At 37.9% G+C, this 23404-nt stretch overlaps 1 protein-coding gene across 1 annotated transcript in view; it reads left to right on the top strand.

The window, feature by feature from the left end:
• Nucleotides 1–15607, top strand: part of trim62 (tripartite motif containing 62) — a 55424-nt gene extending 39817 nt beyond the window's left edge. Inside the window, exons 4-6 of the mRNA XM_015379174.1 lie at nt 186–442; nt 2844–2959; nt 14289–15607. Coding sequence (XP_015234660.1) covers nt 186–442; nt 2844–2959; nt 14289–14839 — 924 coding nt within the window. The 3' untranslated portion in view covers nt 14840–15607. The remainder of the gene's footprint in view (nt 1–185; nt 443–2843; nt 2960–14288) is intronic.
• The last annotated feature ends 7797 nt before the right edge of the window (nt 15608–23404 follow it).

Genomic DNA, 23404 nt, shown 5'->3' with positions numbered 1-23404 from the left:
AATATTAGCACAGATTAGAGTCATATTAACACTCTTGATTTATTCATCCCTGTTCATCCATTATGACCTAAATTCTCAACAAACAGGCAAACTACTTTGGGAAGTCTGTATTGAAGCATTTATCTTTTAGCCTCATAACATTTAGTTTTTCTAACCAGGAAATCTTTTGCCTCTTTTTTTGTCAGTCTTCAGCCAAAAGTCTTCGTGCAACCATTGGTGACGCATTTGAGCGGCTTCACCGTTTCCTCAGAGAGCGCCAGAAGAGCATGCTGGAGGAGCTGGAGATGGACACGGCCCGTAAGCTGACTGACATCGAGCACAAGATCCAGTGCTACAGCCAGCAGCTGCGCGACGTCAAGGAGGGCATCCAGATCCTGCAGGAGCGCCTCAGTGAGACGGGCCGCCATGACTTCCTGGAGGGGGTGTCCATCACATCAGAGAGGTGTGTTTGTGTATGGGTGTGACCAGCACCTTCTCAGACTCAGAAATCGACATGCTGAAGCATTTACATTTCTGAGAACATTAGTGAATTAATTTAAATAATTCCTTCAGAAAGAGTTCAGCATTGTGAAAAGGCTGCTGACGAGTCAGAGAAAGTAGAGATTTGAGCAACAGCAGCAGCTAATCCCTGAACAGATGGTTCTTTTGGGCTGAATTAGACCAGCTGTAATGTCTAATCAGGAGGTGGATGATGAGGATTTACTCACTTTAATATCTTAAGGCAGAAAAAAAGTTAAATAATCAAGATTAAAGAGCAGGACATTAAAGGTTTTATTAAAATTTATAGAATTTGAATAAAATGTTCTAAAATTAGACTTAAAATATTGAACATCATTTATTAAAACCAGGATAACTTTGTTGAAGAGGTGAAAGAATGGCTTTAGTCTAGAACACAAACCAGCTGTGTTTCTGTAATCCCGTGGTAACGTCTTATTTATACAGAAGCATAAAAAAGCATATTAACAATTTTATATCTGATGACTAAGGCGTCTAAAATATAAATCATGAAATACAATTTAAGGGAGGAGTTTTTGGATAGTTTTAATTCAACCGCAGCATTCTGCCTTGTTAAAACGCATAGAATTCTATTCATAGAATAGAATAGAAAATCTCTTTATTGCCCAACAATGGGGAAATTGTGGTATTTTTATGTTTTCTTATATTATTATTATTATTATTATTATTATATTCAAAATAACTAACAAAACTGAAAAACATAAGAGCTAGTACCGTAGTATTTTTTTTATTAGAGCACTAATTATTATTTCAGTGGAAGTCTTTTTTTTTTTTTCCCTATTTGAGATCGTAACTTTTTAACGTACAAGTAAGTTACACATAGACACAAGTTAATAATTTTTAGCCTTCAGTTGAGGATTCTATAGGATGATTATAGTTAAGAGTTTAACAATGCATTGACCCTCATCAGTTAAATGTTTATTGATACAAAATGAAAACATCAATTCAGTCATTTTAAAGATAGGCCCTTTATTTTGAAATTCACCAGATTATGGTGATCAGGTGATTAATTATTAGTAGTAGTAGGGATAATAGGGATGTCTAATAAATCTGGTGATTTATGCTCCTAATCACTGTTAGGAAAGCACAGAACGAGCAGGTACGGGGCAGCACCTCCATCAGTGTTTCTTATCTGCACTGCTGAGGGAGAAAATGATGACTGCAAATATGCTTCTCATGGTTTTGTCTGAGCTCCAACTGAGCAACTCTGATGGACTGAGGTCTGTGTGTGCCAGCTGAGAGCAGAAACGGTTTTTGATGGGCTCCTTATAACACAGAGCAATAACATGGTGAGAACTCAGCTTTTCATTAACTGGGAAAATGATTTGCTCATAGAAGAAGAAACTGGTCAACATACAAATACTTAAGAAAATGAGATTCAAAGTCTGCAAATAATTTCATTCATTTTAAACACTCATGATCTGGAAAAGAAATCGCCAAAAAAAATGTTCTGCAAAAAAATCACAGTTTGGTTTGAATTTCCTGACCTTGTTATATTCCAATTTCTAAAACATAAAGAGTGATGCATTTTTCTAATAATTTTTGACGACTACCCTTGTTTTTCAGTTCAACCTTTAGTTGCAGACTTGTTGTAATATAAGAAAGGAGCTACTTGCTACTTTTTTGACCTTTAGATAATTTTAATTTAATTTCTAACACCTGGACGGAGTTTCCGAATCTCTTTTTGTTTGGAACCCATTGCCATAATTTTTAGTGTTTTAGTGTTTTAGTGCCATTAATTTTTAAAGTTTAAGTTTAACATAAGTTTTAAGGAATGCATGCATCACTCTTCTCAATTTCTAAACTGTTCTAAAATGTCTAATATGAGGTTTGGAAAATTTGTATATATTTTAAATGGAAATATAATAGAACAAAATTTTATATAAACATTTAAGCCTTTTGAAGTTTAACTTTAACACAGAAAAGTGGAGGTTTAAGAATATGCCTCATGGTCTGTTTATAAACAGCCTATTCTGATATTGTTTGAACGCACTGATCAATTTAGATTTAGTTTTCCTGCTTCTTGTAATATATTTTGGAGTTACTGAGGTCATGGCTTCGTTTTTGCTTCAGTTTTCTGAGATTGCTCAATAAGACTACTCTAAACCTAGTATGAGCTTAATGCAGAAAAGGATGGATTCAGGTTTAGTTGTAGATTTTATCCTTGTTTTATTGTCTCTGCATGTAAAGTAGCTTACTATCCTTTATGTATTTGAAAAATATAAATGAAAATAATTTGTTCAAGCTTTGAAAGCCTGCATAACAAGAGTCTGTATTGAATTACAGATGACGACATGAATTCAGACCGTTATTGATCTGTTTTTCAGGGTTAAAGGGAAGATACATGAGACCAATCTGACATATGAGGACTTCCCAACTTCCAAGTACATGGGTCCCCTACAGTACACTATATGGAAATCACTCTTCCAGGACATTTCACCAGGTAAGAGAGCATTACTGACAGACATGAAGGTTGTCTACATAAGCAATGTTTGCTGCTTAGTTAGCCTGACTGATCGATACCGTTCCCAACCGTCCTTCAATAAATATGAGATTAAACAGGAAGAGATATTAACTTTGCTCCTCAGAAACACAAGAGAATAAAGCTGTGAGTTAATTATTCAGCTGTTTGTTTTTAAACTAAAGCAGCTTTATAAAGGTCGCCTGCATGTGGCAGTCCTAATTTGTTGGATAAACTTTGAGATTAAACAAACAAGATGCTGCTTGTTAATATATTATGAGCAGACTGTTGGATTTAATCATCTCTGAGCAAGCAAGAGGGAAGTATCGCTCTGCTACTAAAAAAGACTCTTATTTTGTTAGTCTTTCTGAGTTAGGAAAAAAATGAGATATTAAAACGTTTCCGATGTTTGCATATCTACACAAAATAACATTGAATATTGATAAAATTCAGGTAAGATACTAATACACATTTCGTTGTAACTGAAGAGTCGGCTCCACTCTGGATCGACCGGCTGAAGGTCAATACCTGTTGGCGGTTTAAAAGGGATCTCCTCCTGCTATAGAAGCAGGATCTGTTGGGTTTTTTTTAGCAGGTAGAGAACATGTCCCCCAAGGATGATGTGAAGAGAAAACTGTAGAGGAGGATGGCGAAGATTCTTCTGTCGCATAAATGGAAATAGAAAAGTATATGGAAGCATCTTTTCCCTGAATGTCCTGCATTATTTATTTATTTTTTGGCTTCTTTTGCTCTACTTCCGACAAAAACATTAACTTTTTAGCAAAACTACGTTTTACTAAAATATATATCTAGTCTAAAGTAATAACTTGTTAACATTGCTTTGGCCGAATACAACTGCGTTGTATTTTTCCAGGTTGTGCTTCTATAAAAACTTCGTTGTGCAGATGTTGATAAGATGGTAATACGATAATGGATGCCATGTAATTTGGGGCTGTATTTTGAAGCTTGTATGTTCAAAAGCTCCAGATTAAGACAGACTTTGCCTTTCCGCTCAACAACGAGCCAAAGCGCACATTCAAATAAAAAATTGAAGGGCTTCAGCGGGGGATCAGCGCTCCGAATGCCTCACCCTGAGCCCAGACCCTTTTCTAATTGAAAAGCTACATGGAGAGCTGCAGCAGGAAAGGCTTTAAATAAATTTGCAAAGCAGGGTGAAATAAAACTGTGAAGTCAAGATGTGCCAGGCCTCTGCTCTATTTCCTTAAAGATCTGAGTGCTTTGATAAAATCATAAGCACATCCTTGGGCTCTTTCTCAGGTGAGACCTAGAAATGATGCTTTTGAATGTCCTGAATAGAGCAGGACTTCTTACAGTCAACTCTCTCTTATCACAGATAATTCAGCAAACACACGGGGGTTTCATACTTTTTCCTCTCTCTCAATCATTTCTTCCCTTTCTCAGCCTGCAGGGAGGCCAGGCAGTTTCTTGGCCTCACTTGACTTGCTGCTAAATGGAACAATTGGTTGTGATCCATCAGCAGCAGCAGTTGCCAGAGAGGCAACAAAGACATTCCTCCCATTATCCCTCAGCCCTGAAATTCACCGATAGGGAAGAGGGAACAACTGTCAAACCATTAGCTGGTTTTAAACCCCTCTTATGTTGAGCAGGACAATTTGAATCTGCTCTGCGTTTCTTAATTTGACCCAAACAGGCACTCGGTGTGTGAATCTTTAATGAGTTGATTGTAACAAACACTTGAGTTGTCATTGACAGTTGAATGAGCTGTCCTCCCCTCTGGCACTTTGCCACCAAACTCACCTCCATCTATCCTTGGCAGTGTGAATGCAGAACAGCGGTACAAGCTTCATCTTATCTGCTTCTGATTCATATGAGAGAGCAAATCCAACATATTCATAGTGCTGAATGCCTGCAACCTCAAGCGTTCATAGGTTTTGGTATGGTGATATTTTCTCAGTGAGTTCTGCCCTGAATTAGTTTTCTGTCTGACCAGTCAGGAGAGCTCAAATGGCTTCCTGTCTCATTTAGCCGCTAACAACACTAATTAAAATTAGTTTTTGGCTACTGAAAAAGCATAGACTGTTCTCTTAACTTCACCTAAGAGATTAATTTCAATAGTTTGAGTTTCAACAAAACCTTTTTTTTTTTATGATTCGAAAACACCAAAAGGTAGAAAAGTAGAAAAGAAAACTGACATCTGTTGTTATAAATTTTTTTCCATCCTTTGGGTCATAACATAAAGATGAAGAAGGCCCACTTTTGCCAGGCCGTTAAATTTCTTCTAGGATGGCTCAAATGATCGTGAATAAACTGTCATTGCCATCGTTTGGATTGTTATAATTTTTGGCCAATACAATGTTTTCCCTAAGATTTTGATAGGGGCTCGGGCTTAATGTTCTTTGTACCCTGCACATGTTCAAAATGCATGTATGGGATGGGATGATAGGGGGATGTAAGTAGTGTTCCTTTCATTAACACTCTAAAAAAGGTTAATTTTGTATGCTGCTGAATCCTTCACAAACCCTCTGTGCTCCACTGATATTTTCTCCTTACTTTACAGAATCTTTGCCAATTTATGCGACTTGTTTTGTATCTTTCTTTTATTTATTTTTTTTACGCTGTAAGGGGAATTTGTATCTCCCGTTAATATGCGTGATATTAAATTGATCCAGTCTGAAGTTTTACTGGAACACCTGGAGTAGCGAACATTGTTGACAAAGAGTGTTGAACGTGTATTACCGACCACATAGGCACAGAATCCAGCACTGGTTTGAGATCCAGCATTACTTAAAGAGGTTAATAAATTTATTGGCATAAGTTCACCAAATGCCATTAAAGTGATCCGGCCTCACCCAGCAACGACATCGCCCGCCCTGCTTGGATATTAGCAGAGGAAACGCTGTCCAAGTGGTGATAATTGGACATAGTCTCGCAGCAGCAGGTGCTTGCATTAAGCTTAATAACATTACCCAGAATGCTTAAGGTAACGCTACATAGGAAGCAAAGATGAGACAGATTTGAAAAATGAAAACGGGTATACCTGATCTTAGTGTCTTGATATCACGCAGCTCTTCTCACAGGATGAGCCATCTGTCTTAACTGGGCCCTAACCTGTCGTTTTCCTAAATTTTGGTTGTTTCCTTTAAATAAAAATGTTCAACAGGGGAAAAGAAAAAAGCATTAGATCTGTTCTCATTATTGTGTATACATCTTAGAAGATCTGCAGAAAGGATCTTTGAAGTAAAAGTGGTTTCAGTTTCTTTAAATGCAGACTGGTTTTCTCTAAACTGGACTGTTCTGCTCTTCGTTTGTGTGAAAGCTTTAATTTGTTTTAGAAGGCAATTTTGATCTGTACCATCTCTTTAAGCTATCATTACGCCCCTGGTAGTGCTCTGACGTGTCTTACATCAGGGAAGCCATGTTTGCATGAAGCTCCACTGGGAGCAAACCCTTGATAAAACAGAACTACAGAGACTTGGACGTCCTACAGCGCTGTGAACTGAAACTGCTACTCCCTAGCCTATAATTACTGTCTTTCTGTTGCTTTCATTCCTGGCGTAGGTTGATTTTGCTGAAACTGAGATGCCCTGTAGGACGCTTTACTTTGAAGCCTATGAGGACAGATACATGGTGCAATTGGTCACATGAATGCAGCTGCTGTGAAATAATATTTTGTGTCTCAAGTGTGCAGCTGTAATCGGCGGGAACATTTTGCGCTGTGGACACACCCATTTAGTAAATTTTCTTAGCATCTTTAGTAAATTTACCAATCAACTCACATGATTCTGTTAACATCGCATTGGCTCTACTTCAGATAACATGGGTGCTTTTATCCAAGTCATAAGGGCAATGCTGATAGGCAATACAATTTATTTTAAAATCCATTATTAGCATACGTTAGCTGACCCCAGAACAGAGGGGAATAATGACCAAAGCTGGTGAAGGACAAAATAAACATTTGGAATATAGAAAAATAACTTTTGTTGTGCATTTGAAATTATTATAAAAGGCAGAACGTTTTATATACAATTTGCTCTTAAATTCATTGCATTATATGTTTAGAAATATAATATTTGTAGGGCCTTGTCTTAATTACTGCTGTAAGAAGGTTATTTTTTCAGATTAATTTACCAATAATCAATTAATCATTTCAGTTTAGGAATGTCTTCAACTTAAATTTAGGTTGAAGGGTTTTATGGAGATTTATCCAGTGAAGAGGAGAAGGTGAGGAAAGTTGCAGCTTGGAGACCTAACATACCAGCATCATACCCTGATATTTAAAAACTTTCTGAGCCCAGTGTTCCCAGAAGGCATCACAATTAAATACTTAACCCTTGTGACTTAAAGTAATTTGAAACATTGAAAGTCTGAAAGCATCCCAGTACTGACCAGGGTTTAGCTAGACTACAGTATAGTAGCTTTATGTTAAACATTAGTTTGATGGCATCTGATATCAGATCTTTTCTCCTTTATTCTTTTAAGAAGGGAAAGCACTTTTATTTATTTTCCACATTTAAAGACCTTGACATGTTACCGTAATTTTCAGACTATAAGCCGCAACTTTTTCCCCATTTTTCGACCTTGCCGCTTATATAACAATGCGGCTTATCTATGGACTTTTACAGCTAACGGCCACTAGCGTCATACCTAAATCTATGGATTTTACCATCCACCATGTTGACATCACATTTGCTTCAACACGCAAGTACGGTAGCCGTGTGTGGGGGAATGCGAAGGTCCTCCGGAAGCAGACTTCTACCGCAAGTGTTACGAGACAGAACGACAGCAAGAAAGACGGACATTAAACATAAAAAAACCTGCGGCTTANTTTATTGATACAAAATGAAAACATCAATTCAGTCATTTTAAAGATAGGCCCTTTATTTTGAAATTCACCAGATTATGGTGATCAGGTGATTAATTATTAGTAGTAGTAGGGATAATAGGGATGTCTAATAAATCTGGTGATTTATGCTCCTAATCACTGTTAGGAAAGCACAGAACGAGCAGGTACGGGGCAGCACCTCCATCAGTGTTTCTTATCTGCACTGCTGAGGGAGAAAATGATGACTGCAAATATGCTTCTCATGGTTTTGTCTGAGCTCCAACTGAGCAACTCTGATGGACTGAGGTCTGTGTGTGCCAGCTGAGAGCAGAAACGGTTTTTGATGGGCTCCTTATAACACAGAGCAATAACATGGTGAGAACTCAGCTTTTCATTAACTGGGAAAATGATTTGCTCATAGAAGAAGAAACTGGTCAACATACAAATACTTAAGAAAATGAGATTCAAAGTCTGCAAATAATTTCATTCATTTTAAACACTCATGATCTGGAAAAGAAATCGCCAAAAAAAATGTTCTGCAAAAAAATCACAGTTTGGTTTGAATTTCCTGACCTTGTTATATTCCAATTTCTAAAACATAAAGAGTGATGCATTTTTCTAATAATTTTTGACGACTACCCTTGTTTTTCAGTTCAACCTTTAGTTGCAGACTTGTTGTAATATAAGAAAGGAGCTACTTGCTACTTTTTTGACCTTTAGATAATTTTAATTTAATTTCTAACACCTGGACGGAGTTTCCGAATCTCTTTTTGTTTGGAACCCATTGCCATAATTTTTAGTGTTTTAGTGTTTTAGTGCCATTAATTTTTAAAGTTTAAGTTTAACATAAGTTTTAAGGAATGCATGCATCACTCTTCTCAATTTCTAAACTGTTCTAAAATGTCTAATATGAGGTTTGGAAAATTTGTATATATTTTAAATGGAAATATAATAGAACAAAATTTTATATAAACATTTAAGCCTTTTGAAGTTTAACTTTAACACAGAAAAGTGGAGGTTTAAGAATATGCCTCATGGTCTGTTTATAAACAGCCTATTCTGATATTGTTTGAACGCACTGATCAATTTAGATTTAGTTTTCCTGCTTCTTGTAATATATTTTGGAGTTACTGAGGTCATGGCTTCGTTTTTGCTTCAGTTTTCTGAGATTGCTCAATAAGACTACTCTAAACCTAGTATGAGCTTAATGCAGAAAAGGATGGATTCAGGTTTAGTTGTAGATTTTATCCTTGTTTTATTGTCTCTGCATGTAAAGTAGCTTACTATCCTTTATGTATTTGAAAAATATAAATGAAAATAATTTGTTCAAGCTTTGAAAGCCTGCATAACAAGAGTCTGTATTGAATTACAGATGACGACATGAATTCAGACCGTTATTGATCTGTTTTTCAGGGTTAAAGGGAAGATACATGAGACCAATCTGACATATGAGGACTTCCCAACTTCCAAGTACATGGGTCCCCTACAGTACACTATATGGAAATCACTCTTCCAGGACATTTCACCAGGTAAGAGAGCATTACTGACAGACATGAAGGTTGTCTACATAAGCAATGTTTGCTGCTTAGTTAGCCTGACTGATCGATACCGTTCCCAACCGTCCTTCAATAAATATGAGATTAAACAGGAAGAGATATTAACTTTGCTCCTCAGAAACACAAGAGAATAAAGCTGTGAGTTAATTATTCAGCTGTTTGTTTTTAAACTAAAGCAGCTTTATAAAGGTCGCCTGCATGTGGCAGTCCTAATTTGTTGGATAAACTTTGAGATTAAACAAACAAGATGCTGCTTGTTAATATATTATGAGCAGACTGTTGGATTTAATCATCTCTGAGCAAGCAAGAGGGAAGTATCGCTCTGCTACTAAAAAAGACTCTTATTTTGTTAGTCTTTCTGAGTTAGGAAAAAAATGAGATATTAAAACGTTTCCGATGTTTGCATATCTACACAAAATAACATTGAATATTGATAAAATTCAGGTAAGATACTAATACACATTTCGTTGTAACTGAAGAGTCGGCTCCACTCTGGATCGACCGGCTGAAGGTCAATACCTGTTGGCGGTTTAAAAGGGATCTCCTCCTGCTATAGAAGCAGGATCTGTTGGGTTTTTTTTAGCAGGTAGAGAACATGTCCCCCAAGGATGATGTGAAGAGAAAACTGTAGAGGAGGATGGCGAAGATTCTTCTGTCGCATAAATGGAAATAGAAAAGTATATGGAAGCATCTTTTCCCTGAATGTCCTGCATTATTTATTTATTTTTTGGCTTCTTTTGCTCTACTTCCGACAAAAACATTAACTTTTTAGCAAAACTACGTTTTACTAAAATATATATCTAGTCTAAAGTAATAACTTGTTAACATTGCTTTGGCCGAATACAACTGCGTTGTATTTTTCCAGGTTGTGCTTCTATAAAAACTTCGTTGTGCAGATGTTGATAAGATGGTAATACGATAATGGATGCCATGTAATTTGGGGCTGTATTTTGAAGCTTGTATGTTCAAAAGCTCCAGATTAAGACAGACTTTGCCTTTCCGCTCAACAACGAGCCAAAGCGCACATTCAAATAAAAAATTGAAGGGCTTCAGCGGGGGATCAGCGCTCCGAATGCCTCACCCTGAGCCCAGACCCTTTTCTAATTGAAAAGCTACATGGAGAGCTGCAGCAGGAAAGGCTTTAAATAAATTTGCAAAGCAGGGTGAAATAAAACTGTGAAGTCAAGATGTGCCAGGCCTCTGCTCTATTTCCTTAAAGATCTGAGTGCTTTGATAAAATCATAAGCACATCCTTGGGCTCTTTCTCAGGTGAGACCTAGAAATGATGCTTTTGAATGTCCTGAATAGAGCAGGACTTCTTACAGTCAACTCTCTCTTATCACAGATAATTCAGCAAACACACGGGGGTTTCATACTTTTTCCTCTCTCTCAATCATTTCTTCCCTTTCTCAGCCTGCAGGGAGGCCAGGCAGTTTCTTGGCCTCACTTGACTTGCTGCTAAATGGAACAATTGGTTGTGATCCATCAGCAGCAGCAGTTGCCAGAGAGGCAACAAAGACATTCCTCCCATTATCCCTCAGCCCTGAAATTCACCGATAGGGAAGAGGGAACAACTGTCAAACCATTAGCTGGTTTTAAACCCCTCTTATGTTGAGCAGGACAATTTGAATCTGCTCTGCGTTTCTTAATTTGACCCAAACAGGCACTCGGTGTGTGAATCTTTAATGAGTTGATTGTAACAAACACTTGAGTTGTCATTGACAGTTGAATGAGCTGTCCTCCCCTCTGGCACTTTGCCACCAAACTCACCTCCATCTATCCTTGGCAGTGTGAATGCAGAACAGCGGTACAAGCTTCATCTTATCTGCTTCTGATTCATATGAGAGAGCAAATCCAACATATTCATAGTGCTGAATGCCTGCAACCTCAAGCGTTCATAGGTTTTGGTATGGTGATATTTTCTCAGTGAGTTCTGCCCTGAATTAGTTTTCTGTCTGACCAGTCAGGAGAGCTCAAATGGCTTCCTGTCTCATTTAGCCGCTAACAACACTAATTAAAATTAGTTTTTGGCTACTGAAAAAGCATAGACTGTTCTCTTAACTTCACCTAAGAGATTAATTTCAATAGTTTGAGTTTCAACAAAACCTTTTTTTTTTTATGATTCGAAAACACCAAAAGGTAGAAAAGTAGAAAAGAAAACTGACATCTGTTGTTATAAATTTTTTTCCATCCTTTGGGTCATAACATAAAGATGAAGAAGGCCCACTTTTGCCAGGCCGTTAAATTTCTTCTAGGATGGCTCAAATGATCGTGAATAAACTGTCATTGCCATCGTTTGGATTGTTATAATTTTTGGCCAATACAATGTTTTCCCTAAGATTTTGATAGGGGCTCGGGCTTAATGTTCTTTGTACCCTGCACATGTTCAAAATGCATGTATGGGATGGGATGATAGGGGGATGTAAGTAGTGTTCCTTTCATTAACACTCTAAAAAAGGTTAATTTTGTATGCTGCTGAATCCTTCACAAACCCTCTGTGCTCCACTGATATTTTCTCCTTACTTTACAGAATCTTTGCCAATTTATGCGACTTGTTTTGTATCTTTCTTTTATTTATTTTTTTTACGCTGTAAGGGGAATTTGTATCTCCCGTTAATATGCGTGATATTAAATTGATCCAGTCTGAAGTTTTACTGGAACACCTGGAGTAGCGAACATTGTTGACAAAGAGTGTTGAACGTGTATTACCGACCACATAGGCACAGAATCCAGCACTGGTTTGAGATCCAGCATTACTTAAAGAGGTTAATAAATTTATTGGCATAAGTTCACCAAATGCCATTAAAGTGATCCGGCCTCACCCAGCAACGACATCGCCCGCCCTGCTTGGATATTAGCAGAGGAAACGCTGTCCAAGTGGTGATAATTGGACATAGTCTCGCAGCAGCAGGTGCTTGCATTAAGCTTAATAACATTACCCAGAATGCTTAAGGTAACGCTACATAGGAAGCAAAGATGAGACAGATTTGAAAAATGAAAACGGGTATACCTGATCTTAGTGTCTTGATATCACGCAGCTCTTCTCACAGGATGAGCCATCTGTCTTAACTGGGCCCTAACCTGTCGTTTTCCTAAATTTTGGTTGTTTCCTTTAAATAAAAATGTTCAACAGGGGAAAAGAAAGAAGCATTCGATCTGTTCTCATTATTGTGTATACATCTTAGAAGATCTGCAGAAAGGATCTTTGAAGTAAAAGTGGTTTCAGTTTCTTTAAATGCAGACTGGTTTTCTCTAAACTGGACTGTTCTGCTCTTCGTTTGTGTGAAAGCTTTAATTTGTTTTAGAAGGCAATTTTGATCTGTACCATCTCTTTAAGCTATCATTACGCCCCTGGTAGGGCTCTGACGTGTCTTACATCAGGGAAGCCATGTTTGCATGAAGCTCCACTGGGAGCAAACCCTTGATAAAACAGAACTACAGAGACTTGGACGTCCTACAGCGCTGTGAACTGAAACTGCTACTCCCTAGCCTATAATTACTGTCTTTCTGTTGCTTTCATTCCTGGCGTAGGTTGATTTTGCTGAAACTGAGATGCCCTGTAGGACGCTTTACTTTGAAGCCTATGAGGACAGATACATGGTGCAATTGGTCACATGAATGCAGCTGCTGTGAAATAATATTTTGTGTCTCAAGTGTGCAGCTGTAATCGGCGGGAACATTTTGCGCTGTGGACACACCCATTTAGTAAATTTTCTTAGCATCTTTAGTAAATTTACCAATCAACTCACATGATTCTGTTAACATCGCATTGGCTCTACTTCAGATAACATGGGTGCTTTTATCCAAGTCATAAGGGCAATGCTGATAGGCAATACAATTTATTTTAAATTCCATTATTAGCATACGTTAGCTGACCCCAGAACAGAGGGGAATAATGACCAAAGCTGGTGAGGGACAAAATAAACCTTTCGGAATATAGAAAAATAACTTTTGTTGTGCATTTGAAATTATTATAAAAGGCAGAACGTTTTATATACAATTTGCTCTTAAATTCATTGCATTATATGTTTAGAAATATAATATTTGTAGGGCCTTGTCTTAATTACTGCTGTAAGAAGGTTATTTTTTCAGATTAATTTACCAATAATCAATTAATCATTTCAGTTTAGGAATGTCTTCAACTTAAATTTAGGTTGAAGGGTTTTATGGAGATTTATCCAGTGAAGAGGAGAAGGTGAGGAAAGTTGCAGCTTGGAGACCTAACATACCAGCATCATACCCTGATATTTAAAAACTTTCTGAGCCCAGTATTCCCAGAAGGCATCACAATTAAATACTTGACCCTTGGATTTGCTCTCTCATATGAATCACAGGAGGTGTTCATGTTACTGAATTATAGCTGTTTATTGGAGTGATCCTCTGTGGGAGGAAACTGTTCCTCAATCTGGTGCTTTTGGAGACATTGCTCTGTAGTGCCTTTCAGAGGGGAGAGGTTAGAACAGGTTGTGACCAGGCTGAGTGTTTTTTTTCCCCCTAGCCATATGTTTTTTCCAAATACTTTGTCCGTTTCAGCATGATGCACAGGAATCCATGCTTTGAATAGATCTACACCGGCTCTACACATGGTCTTTATATCCCCTGAAATAGCTTAGAGTTGCTGCGTCCCCTCATAATCGTGGAAAGAGACATGTTGCCAGCAGAAAGGCTCTTATTGCTGTTTTTAAACAATTTGTAATCTACAAGTTGACTCACAGATAGCTCACTTTATCTCTGGTTGACAGTAGTAGCTTCATGTTTATTTAAAATCTGTTTTAAATAGATTCTGGTTCTGTTTCTCTTAGAGAAATGCATTTAAACATATCTCACCCAGTATATAATGGTTTATAATGATTCATGTTACCTAGTTTCAAGCTTAGCATTTTTTCTACCTCTGAAATCTGACATAAAACCTTGGAACAACTAGTCTTCTTTTATCCCTCTCACTTAACAGTGCCTGCAGCCTTGACCCTTGACCCCATCACGGCTCACCAAAGACTGATCCTCTCAGACGACTGCACCATCGTGGCCTATGGGAACCTCCACCCACAGCCTCTGCAGGACTCCATCAGGCGCTTCGATGTGGAGGTGTCCGTCCTTGGAGCCGAGGGCTTCATGTCGGGCGTCCATTACTGGGAGGTGATGGTGTCCGAGAAGACGCAGTGGATGATCGGCGTCGCCAACGAGACCGTGAGCCGGAAGGGCAGCATCCAGATCCAGCCGAGTCGTGGCTTCTATTGCATCGTCATGCACGACGGCAACCAGTACAGCGCCTGCACTGAGCCCTGGACCCGCCTTAATGTCAAGAGCAAGCTGGAGAAGGTGGGGGTGTTCCTGGATTACCCCAAAGGCCTGCTGATCTTCTACAACGCGGACGACATGTCCTGGCTCTACACATACCGGGAGAAATTCACCTCCAAGGTCTTTCCTTATTTCAGCCCCGGCCAGAGCCATGCTAACGGGAAGAACGTGCAGCCGCTGCGGATCAACACGGTGCGCCTTTAAGAGCAACTCGCAGTTGTTGTAGACGACCAAATGATAAATCAATTATAGGAGACAGGAAAAAAAAGGATATATTTAAAAATGTTTAATCGGGTGTTTAAATAGTTCCCTTGATTTCTGTCAAGAGTCATGCTTACATTACTCTAAGAAATGTTTATTTTTAAAAAACCTTAAAGTCATCGTTTGCACTTGGACCTAATTTAGCATCTTTTTAGTAACTGATGACACTTCAAGAGACAAAGAACATTCCTCTTTGATTACTTGTCCGAGGCTCACCCTGCACACTCCCAGGTGGCCCCGCTCTCACTGCAAACTCATATCTAACCTGTCACCTGTTTGTCTGCAAACAAGTGCACAGTGAAGTTCTACAACTGGCTTCACTTCCTGTGCAGGATGTGATTGACACCACTCCTGTCACCTTTTGTTCCTCCATTTTTTCCAGACTGGTTCTCTAATGTCAAGTGTGTTGGTATCATGGGGTTATTACTGTTTTATAATCACGTTTATAAGTTAATATGTTGATTTTGGCTTAAAAGAGCCTTACTTAAAAAAAAAAAATGGCATCAATTTATGTCTTAGACCTATAAGTTTCTTTCTCTGGTCACTTTCTGTACAGTCTGTCTTTGTGAAGAAAACCTGTGTGTTCTGTCCACTTTATTTCTAAATACTTCAGTGGGTGAAATAGCTCTTGGAGCAGTGCCTTGCAAAAGTATTCGCACTTATACATTTTTCATATTTTCAACACAATGTAAACACAGACTTATAGAGGGATGAAATTCCTTTTAAATAAAAATCTGAAAAGGGTGGTATGCATTTACAGGGGGGCCTTCCAAGTCAGTTAATTTGTGAGTTCTTTGCAAAATGGGTCAAACTTATTATATGTATCAGATTATAGGTATCAGATTAAATGGGGCTAAATACAAATGTATGCTGCAATTCCCTGATTTTAGATGTGAAAGCTTTCAGTCTACTGCCAGATCACTATATTCACCACTTTCTTTAGTTATATCAATAAAACATAGTGGCAGTTACTTTATTTGAGGGATGTGAATACTTTTGTAAGGCTCCGCGTTCTGTTTGTGCATTTAAAGGTTAGGTCATTGTTTGGGAGTATGCTGCTGTTGGTGGACCAAGGACCTTTTAGTTTTTGTATATAAGGTATAAATGTGGAAAAAAGGAATAATCCTCCAGTGGAGCTGGTTCGTATTTAAGTTCCTCTTTCTTAACACCGTCCACTCGTCTTTGTTTCTTCATCTTGTCTTCATATAAAATGAATATTAAATTAAGTAAATGTTGAATCTTGTCGTCTTCAGATGTGAGAACACTACAGAGAACAGATGTTCTCTTACTTTAATTTGACTCGTGAATTTAGATTGAGGATAAGTGGAAGGTTGTGCACTGTTGCATAATAAGAATCCAAAATAATTCCTGCGATGCTCGGCCGTGTCCCTCTGTGTCCAACATGCCTCAAGTGCTCTTGTATCATCATTAGTCACACAAAAGTCCTGCTGAAAGAGTCTCTCAGCAAAGCCAGACTACTGAGAGGAGTGTTTGGGATCATGTTGTGGGGGCTTGGATCCATTTCTGCCACCTGGTACATCTGTGGTCTCAAATCCAACTTGGCTAGTGGTTAATGAAGCTGAAAACCCATAAAATGGCCAAAAAGTCTTAATAATTTAATGAAATACTTTAAGAAAAGTTTGATCTGAATTGACATATAGGATGAAAACAAAAGCAACAGCCTTTCCTTTGCCACTGTTCCCTTTTTTTTTTTTTTTTTTTTGCATTTGTGCGTGTGATGTCTTTGTCCGTTAAGTGAAATGTGGGCAGTGCCCTCTATTTGATAGGAAAGGATTCAGGTATGTGGCGTAGGATGCAAACCAAACTGCGAGTCAGTGGCTGCTTTAACACGCACAGATCTGCAGGAGCCTGCAAAGATTCAGAAGTTATGAGTCATTATGCAGAGCACCAGCTGGATCTGCTCAACACCTAAAGAAGCCCACTTTCAAGGTTCATTTTCTAAGGTTTTATGGTAAAGATCCAGACAGTATGGATAGTTTTCACCTATCTCCTCTGATCTGTTGGTCTAAAGTCATCTTTTAAAAGTGAATCTCGACATGCAGAATATTTGACTCCAGTTTGCTGTTCTTTGTTCAGATGGAATATAATGAGTAATGTGAGGTGGTGTTGGGATATTATATATTCTGCTTATAACTATGACACTTTATATGGATATTATGAAGATTGTGTCTTTAGACGATGGCCTCCACACACCTATCATTGTGTAAAAAAACTCCAACATGCTTTTGCTGCTGGAGGATTGTGGGAAATGTTTTAATGTACAATAAACTGCTGTTAAAACCTCACAGCGTGTTCGCCGTCCTCATTAAAATAATGGTGCTGCAGGGCTGTGCTTTGCTTTGGGATAAGGTGAGGGGGAGTAAAGTGAGACTCCTGTCTGATTGGTGGATCATTAATCACACCTTTTGATTGAAGTATGCCGACTCATCCACAAAATGTTTTTACATTTTTTTTTTTTAGCAAATAATATTTAGATCCGTTTTTACTCATTTATAAGAAGGCAGCAGTCTGAGTTGTCAGCTGTAAAAGAGGAAAGCAGCAGAGTACAGCTCCTCTAAATTTTTCCTGTTTGAAAGTAAAGTAAAAAATGAGAGCAATTGATGCTCGACTGTCGTGGCTAAAACAAAAGAACCACTCATCCAGCTTTTTTTTTGCTAAAACAATCAGATTTTAACCTAAGTGATCTAAAGTTAATTGAGAGACTGAATGTCTTAATATTCAGTTTGCTTTTAAAAAAGGAAGAATAGTCTTTCCTATTAGTGTGAAATTTGAAACGTATGAAACTGTAGCCCAAATATGAATCATAATAAGTAGAGGAGTCTTTACAGAAATGCTTTGCCTCTGCTTGTTAACGTTTGATCCCTCCCTGTCGGAGCTTCCTGCCAAATATTCTAGTGGAGACGAGCCAAACCCCCGGCTGGGAGGCGGGAAGCTGTGCCATCTTTTTTCCACCGCTCTTCCTTGTGTGTTTGGCAGCTGTGTGAGGCTTGGAGCGTGTGACATGATGAATGAAGAAAATGTCTCCTGGAGTTGGGTGTTTTTTCTCGCTGCAAGTGAGCCGCAGCTGCCAACAAGTCCCCTTTCCATCTGTGACGCATCCAAGTGCACGGTTGTTGAACTGCGAAATGAATTCTTTGGAAATTCATGACAAATCTTGACGCCTGATACACGCTCCATGTCTGAGCGCTGCAGAAATGTGAACAGCCTTTTTGCTTCATTACTTCACACTTTAAAGTAGTGGAGTCTTGTTGCATCATGGTTACAGCTGCTCCACATCAAATGGCAAACAGTTTGAAGCAACGTGCTATTTGCTTAGTAGATTATTATCAGAGGACATGGCGTCTGTCCTGTAATGGGCTTGTTAAACTTCAGGGGAAAGTGTCCACTAAACTCTCCTCAGGGAGATCTGATTCCAGCCTGCTGTGGCCCTCCTGGGGTGAAAAAGAGGTTTTTAATCTTGTAAAGGATGTGGGGGGGTTTAAAAGCAGAAATGAAGCCTAGGTCGTGTTATCTGAAGTTAAAACGTTCATTTTATTTTGAGCAACAATGGAATATAGTGCACTTAATATTTAAGTTTTCTGTATTAAGCAATGAATATAAAGTCACTTTTTATATATTTTCCTTTATACTGGGACAACAAGGCAGGCAAACATTTTTCTGCACATGGTTTAACAGACGTCACATCAGCAATAATACCCAACTGTATTAGGAGTCTGCTGGCAGGCCCCTATTTTTATATATTGTTTATCTAATTACATTTTTGGCATCTCACTCTGAGGATCCCGACTGGCCCACGTGTTTCACTTTGGACATCCCTCCTTTAGATCTTCTTGAGGACTACAACAAAGTATTACCTTACAGGAGATATGGCTAAATGGAAAGATTTTAAATAGCATCCATCAAACCATTAATCCATGATGTTCCCAGACCAGAAGGGACATATATTGGCCCAATAAAGTACATGGTAAATAAACTTATATAGCAGAATTCAATAAATAAACAATTCAACATGGTTTAGATAAATAAAACGATAAGATATAAGAAAAATAAAAGAATAAAAAAAGGGGGATCTGGATACTGACTCCTCTTATTGTTTTGTTTTTTTGTGACCGTCTGATGATTTGTTAATGCGCTCTTAAAACTGATATGGTAGATCAGCCACTACTAGGAAGATTCTTCATTGTTTAGTTTTTCTTCGATTTGTAAATAATGACTTTTTTTTCTTTTCTTTTTTTATTTTTATTTATAGTGGTAGAAATAAAGAGTTTATCCAATGACTTTAAAAGCAGTTAATGTCTTTCTTAGTTTTCAGATGAAATCAGAGGGGTTGAACAAAACTGATTCAACTAACAAACTGAATAATTCATATAATTTTTTCCCTATTCATTGCTTTCCTATAGGAACAACACACCAGCTCCACCTTTTCTATAATAGGGCGCCATCTGGTGTTGAGTTGTATACCATACACTTTGCTTGTACTGGAGCAAGTTTAGTTACTATAATAGATCAGATTATTGTATTATTTCTGAGCTTTTATATTTTACTATGGTAGAATTAGTTATATTAAATAAAAAAAATAGTAAAATCCAAAATATTGTGTATGGGGTTTGGCACATATTTCTAAAGCAGTTCATATGTGAGTCAGTTTCTACTTCTTGAAATAAAGAAAAAATATTTTAGGAGTGACCTGCAGCGGTTCTCCAACCTCAAGTTGGACCCACCAGCTTCTAAATCTAAGAAAAAGATAAGACTAACAGTTTTGCTGTTAAAGGAAAGTAAAACTTTCTTTGTCAAGCTATTTCCCTTGATAGGATATATAGATTAGACGCAGCACCTTTGCCATCTCAGTGTTTCCTAATTCTTTTTACTTGACGCAGACTGTCCTGCAGGATTTACAAGTTTCACTACTTTAATGCATCTGGTTTATGAGGTTGAGTCAGTGGAAATCAATGATGAGGTTATTCGTTCCTTTAAAAAAGGTATGTTACAATAGGAAAAGATGCGGAACATACTGCGATGACCGGTTGGGATAGATAGATAGAGACACAAAGAAGTCAAACAGGAAACACAGTTTCAGTATAGTTTTGCAAATATTTGCTTTCCTCTCACCTTTGTGGTTATGTCAAAAACGTGTTTCCATTTTTATACTTTAAATGTGATGTTTTCTATTGTCTAACATTATAAACAAAACAAAAATTCTGTTCAATTATCTTTTGTGTTTTGGAGCAGGGAGTTTCACAATCATGTCGGGACTTGTTTGTTGAAAATACGAGGGTAAAACTCAGAGCGACTGTCCCTGACCTACGGACAGACAGTTAAATCAAGTGGATTGAGTAAGGTTAACCTTTCAGGTCAGGTCAAAGGTCTTAGAAGGGTTAGTAAACAGAATACTAAACTCAGACACAAAGAATCCTGGGAACAGAGATACGACCCTGTTAGGGCAGAAAAAATCTGCTTGCAGACATCAGTATCCTGTTTGTTTAACTAATCCACAGTTTAATTTGAACCATTTTAAAGGGATCAGGTTCTTCTTTCTGACCTTTTTTGGTTCTATGTTTTACTTTGGCAACAGGCAAACAGGAAGAAAAATAACAAGTCGGATAGAGAGGATTTGCAGGGGTGAAAAAATAGGATGCTCCATTAAATATTCATTTTTATGACATTTTTTTAGTCCTAAGAGAGGAGTTGAACAAATGAATATAAAACAAAAAGAGCAGATGCCAGTGAGATGCTTCTACTAGATATCAGTGAGGGGTTTATCCTATGCTCCAGTGACCCCACAGCATCTCAATTAGATCTAGATCTAGATCTGGGTTTCTATCCTAGCTAGTCCTGGGTGTAGTTTGGATTATTTTCATGCTGTGAGGTTAGGTCCTGCTGTGTCCAATTCTAGTCACACATTTCTGTAAAACGTTTGCTATAACTATTGGTAATGATTTATCATCTGCATCATCTTTATTTGTAGAGTGCTTCAAAACAGCTACAGATTAAAACAAGAGCTGAACATAGCTAAAAATCATAAAGCAAAATAAAAGAATAAAGTACACCATAAAAATATAGAATAATGCAATAATATGGATTTTTTTAAAACTAAATAAACAAAGTCACAACAAATATTTATTTATTTATTTGTTTCTTTGTCAGCGACAGTACACATTAATAAACATATCTGTAGATGTGTCAGTATTAGCTATTAAGCTGGATTTCAACTTTTGTCCCTGGGTAAGGTGTATTATGCCAACAACAATTACAACAAAATTAGAAAACAAACTTGGAAAAAGTAAAAAAAAATAGGTTACTTACAAGGGCAGGTCATACTGTTCAAAAAGAGACATTAGCATAAATCTGTATAGATATTTACAAGGTAACATTCAATCCTGACATTTGGCTGAGACCTGCACCAGGAGATCTTTAAGGTCTAATGAGCAAAATGTTGATTTAATTTTAACCAGTTTTTCCAGAGTTCTGAATGTGTTAAAAGTGGAGTATTATCTGATAGTGAGAGGGATGCTGTTCCAGATGTTACTGCCCCTGAATGAAAGAACAATCTGGCCAAAGGTGGTCCGTCTGAAGGGCACTTCACAGTCTCCTCTTGCCATAGACTGGGTGGCTTTGCCAGAATAGGATTTCATTTTTATGAATTCCCTTATTTAATGGCGGTGGTGCAAGTCCATTGATTACTTTATAAACCTTGCAAACAAATTTAAGGTATTTAAAATAGTCAAAGTTGAGGAGATTGTCTCAACAATGCAACAATGGTGGTAGGAAACAGGTTTTTTAGCAACAATCTTAAAGCTTTTTAATGTAATGATTCTATTTGTTTAAATGTGGCTTCATTTGTAAGAGATCAGGTTGTAAAACAATAATCAATGTGCAAGAAAACCATAGCATGCAGAAACATCCTAGCTGCCTGAAACGTCACCGATAAACTAATATATCTGAAGTTATGAAGAGTCTAATTGTTTTAGATATTTTCTTAAAGTTAAATGTAAGTGTAGAGTTAAGAAGTAATTCAAGGTATTTGAACTCTTGAATTTTAAAATCAACCCTAAAATGCAAAGGCAGCCGGTGCAGTGAGGCCAGGACAGGGTGATGTGATCATATTTTGGAGTTCCAGTTAAAAGAGGAGCAGCTGCACTTTGCACCAGCTGTAAACAAGACAGCAAAGACTGGCACACACCAACATAGAGTCTGCTACAGTAATCCAATCAAGATTAAATTAAAGCATGGATAACTGTTTCAAAGGGTTGCCTTGACAGAAAAGGTTTTGTCTTAGATGATAAAGGCAAGATCTGACAACTGTCAATTTGTCTTCCCAATTTAAAATCACTGTCCAACTCAAGTTTGTGATAGTTGATTTAAAATATGGTGTCTGGAGTCCTAGGTCTATAGTAGGGGAGTCACAAGGGCGATTAGGTCCAAACATTACTGTATAACCTCTTTTCTTCTTGTTAAAATGTAAAAAGCTCAGGGTCAGCCAGGCTTTAGTGTCGTTTAAACTCCCTGCTTTATGGGTAAACAGATTTGGCAGTCATCAGCAGAAAAACGGAAATCAATCTCATGTATTCTAAGTATGGGAATGAGCGACAGCAAATACAGAGAAAAGAGCAGGGGCCCTAAAACTGAGGCTTGTGGGACCCCGTAGGATAGAGAAGCACTGGATGATTCAACGCTGCCAGTTTTGACACGAAAAGATCGCTCGGTCAGATATAATCTGAACCAGGTAAGAACATTAAGCTGGAACTTTGGTAATTGATTCAGACGTTTTATCAGAATGCTAAACATTCCATATTCTGCTGTACGACTGCAACCCAAAATAAGGATGATTCCAAATCCATGCTTCACTGTTGCTTTTTGCTACAGTATATTTGTCTGCTGTTCAAATAATTATCATCTGCTTCAAGAATATAATCCTAGTGAATATTACCTTTAGAAGTCCTGGGGCAGCATGTACAAAGTATGCATGCACATAAAAGACTGCACAATATTTGCCCAGCATGTAGAAAACTGAACATTGCGTAAAACTATACAGTAATTCAAGGAAAACTTTGACCTTCAGCAGCTATGCAATTTTTTTAATGAAAAAATTAACTTTGAGCACCAAAACACACCTAAAAAGTTTCATTTTCTTTGAGGAACAGCGAACTCCACATTTTTAACTAGTTGGTTTCATATTCCGTAATTATTCAAGTTAATGAACCTATAGCCTCAAACCAAAGTCTGACACACCTGAAACAGAAATGCAAGAATTAGCCGCAGGTTTACAGCACTAGTGGCTTGTTTTTTGGACAGTACGCAGACAGGAAAGGGTGTATGAGAGAGGGGGAGAGACATGCGGGAAAGGACCACAGGCCGGATTCAAACCGAGGTCGGCCTCGTCGAGGACTAAGGCCTTCATACATGGTTCGTGTGCACTAACCACTGCGCCACTGAAGCATACCTTTTTGTCAGGCAATTCTACAGTGGGGCAAAAAAGTATTTAGTCAG

This window comes from Cyprinodon variegatus, unplaced genomic scaffold (genome assembly GCF_000732505.1).
Source record: "Cyprinodon variegatus isolate N-32 unplaced genomic scaffold, C_variegatus-1.0 Scaffold186, whole genome shotgun sequence".
NCBI lineage: Eukaryota > Metazoa > Chordata > Actinopteri > Cyprinodontiformes > Cyprinodontidae > Cyprinodon > Cyprinodon variegatus.
Note: the sequence above shows the minus strand (reverse complement) of the source record. Positions and strands in the feature narration are given on the sequence as shown.